The sequence below is a fragment of the Microtus ochrogaster genome, chromosome 1, assembly GCF_000317375.1.
Source record: "Microtus ochrogaster isolate Prairie Vole_2 chromosome 1, MicOch1.0, whole genome shotgun sequence".
NCBI lineage: Eukaryota > Metazoa > Chordata > Mammalia > Rodentia > Cricetidae > Microtus > Microtus ochrogaster.
This window is the reverse complement of record NC_022009.1, coordinates 121164500-121167386: the sequence shown is the minus strand read 5'-3', so window position 1 is coordinate 121167386 and position 2887 is coordinate 121164500. Positions and strand designations below refer to the sequence as shown.

The 2887-nt window shown below is 41.5% G+C and overlaps 1 protein-coding gene across 1 annotated transcript in view; it reads right to left on the bottom strand.

The window, feature by feature from the left end:
- Positions 1-339: 339 nt before the first annotated feature.
- Positions 340-2887, bottom strand: part of Fam198b (family with sequence similarity 198 member B) — a 39601-nt gene continuing 37053 nt past the window's right edge. Inside the window, exon 5 of the mRNA XM_005344128.3 lies at positions 340-2440. Within this exon, the coding sequence (XP_005344185.1) occupies positions 2233-2440 (208 nt within the window). The 3' untranslated portion in view covers positions 340-2232. The remainder of the gene's footprint in view (positions 2441-2887) is intronic.

Sequence of the window (2887 nt, the reverse complement as noted above, 5' to 3'; positions counted from 1 at the left end):
TCAGACTCAGGTCACAGTCTGGGGGATTGAAGAGATGTCACAAAGGTCGACACTCCAAGGGAAAGGACACATACGACATTAAATGCGGGGCTTGGAATAAGAGGGTCAGAGGCTGCCTCTCCCCCTTGGTCTGTCTTTGGTTAGAGTTAAGATTCTGTTAGCATAGGTTGGGATGTTTGTGTCAATTAGCACCTACACAAACGCTTTCCTTCTATGATGTAGCCTATACTGTTGTTGTTTTTTTAAGTTTATGTTGTGTTAAATTATTCTTTATCGGAATACAGGAAATGTTGTGCAGGTTAGTAACAACAACTGAAAACAAAAGAGAAGGCAAATATGAAAAAAATTGTAACGTTTTATTTTTAAACTTCCAAAGAAAGAAAAAGTCAGCGTTTGTGAAGGGAAGGATACATTTCAGACAGGATGTCACTATGCAGACCAGACTGTCTTCAGAGTTGCAATCCTCCTTCCTCAGCTACCCGGGTTCTAGGAATTCAGGTATGCATCACCACCTCAGGTTAATCAACCAGCTTTTAAATAAGGGGCAGGAGAGCTAAAAGTGAGAGAAATAATTGGTTCTGGATTCAGAGCCTCCTTATAAGTAGAAAATGTGACAACATTGCATATTCCCCAAGGACAGAACAATTCAGAGCATGAACCACACTGTACACCTCAGTCATCCCAACCAAACTAAAAAGCTGGTAGAGGGATTCGGAGGAGAATTGTTTGAGGCTTAATTTTGCCAATTTGTTGCCCCATGTTCTCTAGTTGTGTGCTTGTCTTGAAAAGATCCAGTCACGCAGGTTGGGTTTCACTGAGATTTCTCATATTGAATTGATCGACATAATATATTTAATATGTGGACTTATCATCAATTCCTAGATAACAACAATTAAATCAGATGAAACCTAATTATACAAAAGAAGTCTTCTATGATTAAAAAAAACTGCAGAAATTACAGCATATCCTTTATAAATGGCAATTTACTAAACAAACAGTCATTAAAAGAGGGCTGGGAGCCAGGCGCTGGTGGCACATGCCTTTAATCCCAGCACTCGGGAGGCAGAGGCAGGCAGATCTCTGTGAGTTCGAGGCCAGCCTGGTCTATAGAGGGAGTTCCAGGACAGCCAGGGCTACACACAGAGAAACCTTGTCTTGCAAAACTAAAATCAAACAAACAAGCCCTGGGGTCATGGGCTTAATCACACAGCACCTATCTAGCATGAACGAAGCTCTGAGTCTGAGAGCAGGCACTGCTGGGCATGGTGGCACACATCTATAATCCTAACACTTGGGGGATGGAGCACCAGAAGATCAAGGGCATCCTCAGATGTATAAGGAGTTCAAAGTCAGCCTGGACTACATGAGACATTATAATCATTTTTGCAAAAAACCAACCAACCAACCAACGTATAAGAACATTAAGAGATGCCACAAAATAAGTTTTCAAGTAGGTAACATCATGCCTTATAGCGGTTTAGTTTTCTAAACTCCAGACATAAATTGAATCAAAATTAAGAGAGTAAAGTGAACTAATATAGCCATTGTTACATACAGATATTTCTATGGTGATGGTTGATTTCTTAAAAGGAATGGGTGTGAGATTTTAGTTGATCAGAGAGAACTGATTGTTTATGGACTCTAGGAAAATACACTGCTGTTTTCCAAATGAATCTACTACCATGTCTGCTTATAAGGTGTTTCAAGACTCTGCTGCTTTCACAGCCCACGTGTTCCAGTTTCCCGATGTAAAATTGCTTCTGGATAGGGTTAGGGAAATGGTTGTAATATCATCATCAGGATAACGTCAATAAACTCTCTGCTGGGAGCTGGTCAGATTGGTCAAACGGCATGAGAATGGTTTACGAGAAGAGTCAGTGCCTCTGGTTGATATTGCTCCATCAAATGGCAATGACAATGGTTTAAATATTAGTGGGAATAATAATTGGGGCTGTTGTGTAATAACAAGGCTGAGACACACATGCCAGAGTGTTAGGCAAAAAAAATACTATCAGGCATTTTGCAAGCAATATGCTATTCCCATACTCCTTGAATATGCATATCTTTCAACTCTGCAAACTTTTTTTTAAACTGGGTTTATGATATATACTGGGTCAGTTTTATACATTCAGCTACGCAGCCTCCCTCCTAGAAACACTTATGGTTGATGTGCTGTATTTAAGAAAACCCAAAAGTCACACATGTGCAGCCCTGGAGGCACAAGGCCCTTCGTCACTCGTTCATAGGCAGTACTTTGACGCCATGCGCATTGATGTAGGTGACAAGGATTCTGGCTCTCTGTTCCACCACGTCAATGAGCTTCTCGATGCCTGGCCTGCCTCCTTGACTCTCCCAGTAAACCTTGTCAAGGAAGAGAGACTGAAGGAGCTTCTGGCGCAAGTGCTGGCTCTTCAACACAGAAACGGCAGAGTCTGGAAACCTGAAACGATAACACAGTGTTTCGCTCTTCGCGATTGCTCAGAATCATTATTCCTCCCCCCAGCTGCTCTGCCTTCATTGATCTGGCACATATCACACTACCAAATGGGACCTTGAGAACCAGAAGGCTTTGTCACCGTCAAGCAGACACTTCTCTTAAAAATAAAATGCAAGAAAATTCTGTTTCAATTGAACCAAATTATCTAAACCATCCAGAACCTGACATCCTAATTTCTTACTTAAAGGTTGTTACAGACTGGCAAAGAAAGGTACAGAAGCGAGATCACTTTAGGTCTGAAGAAGTATTTCCCTTCGTCTCAAGTTCCATATGTCCCACAGAAAGTTTTTTATCTGCTTTCTCAGTAGCAAGGTGGGTCCAGTGAAAAAAAAAAAGGTGAGAAGCAAAGCGTGGGTGGTTTCCGTGGGGTATTCTCCCTGAGCAAAACCT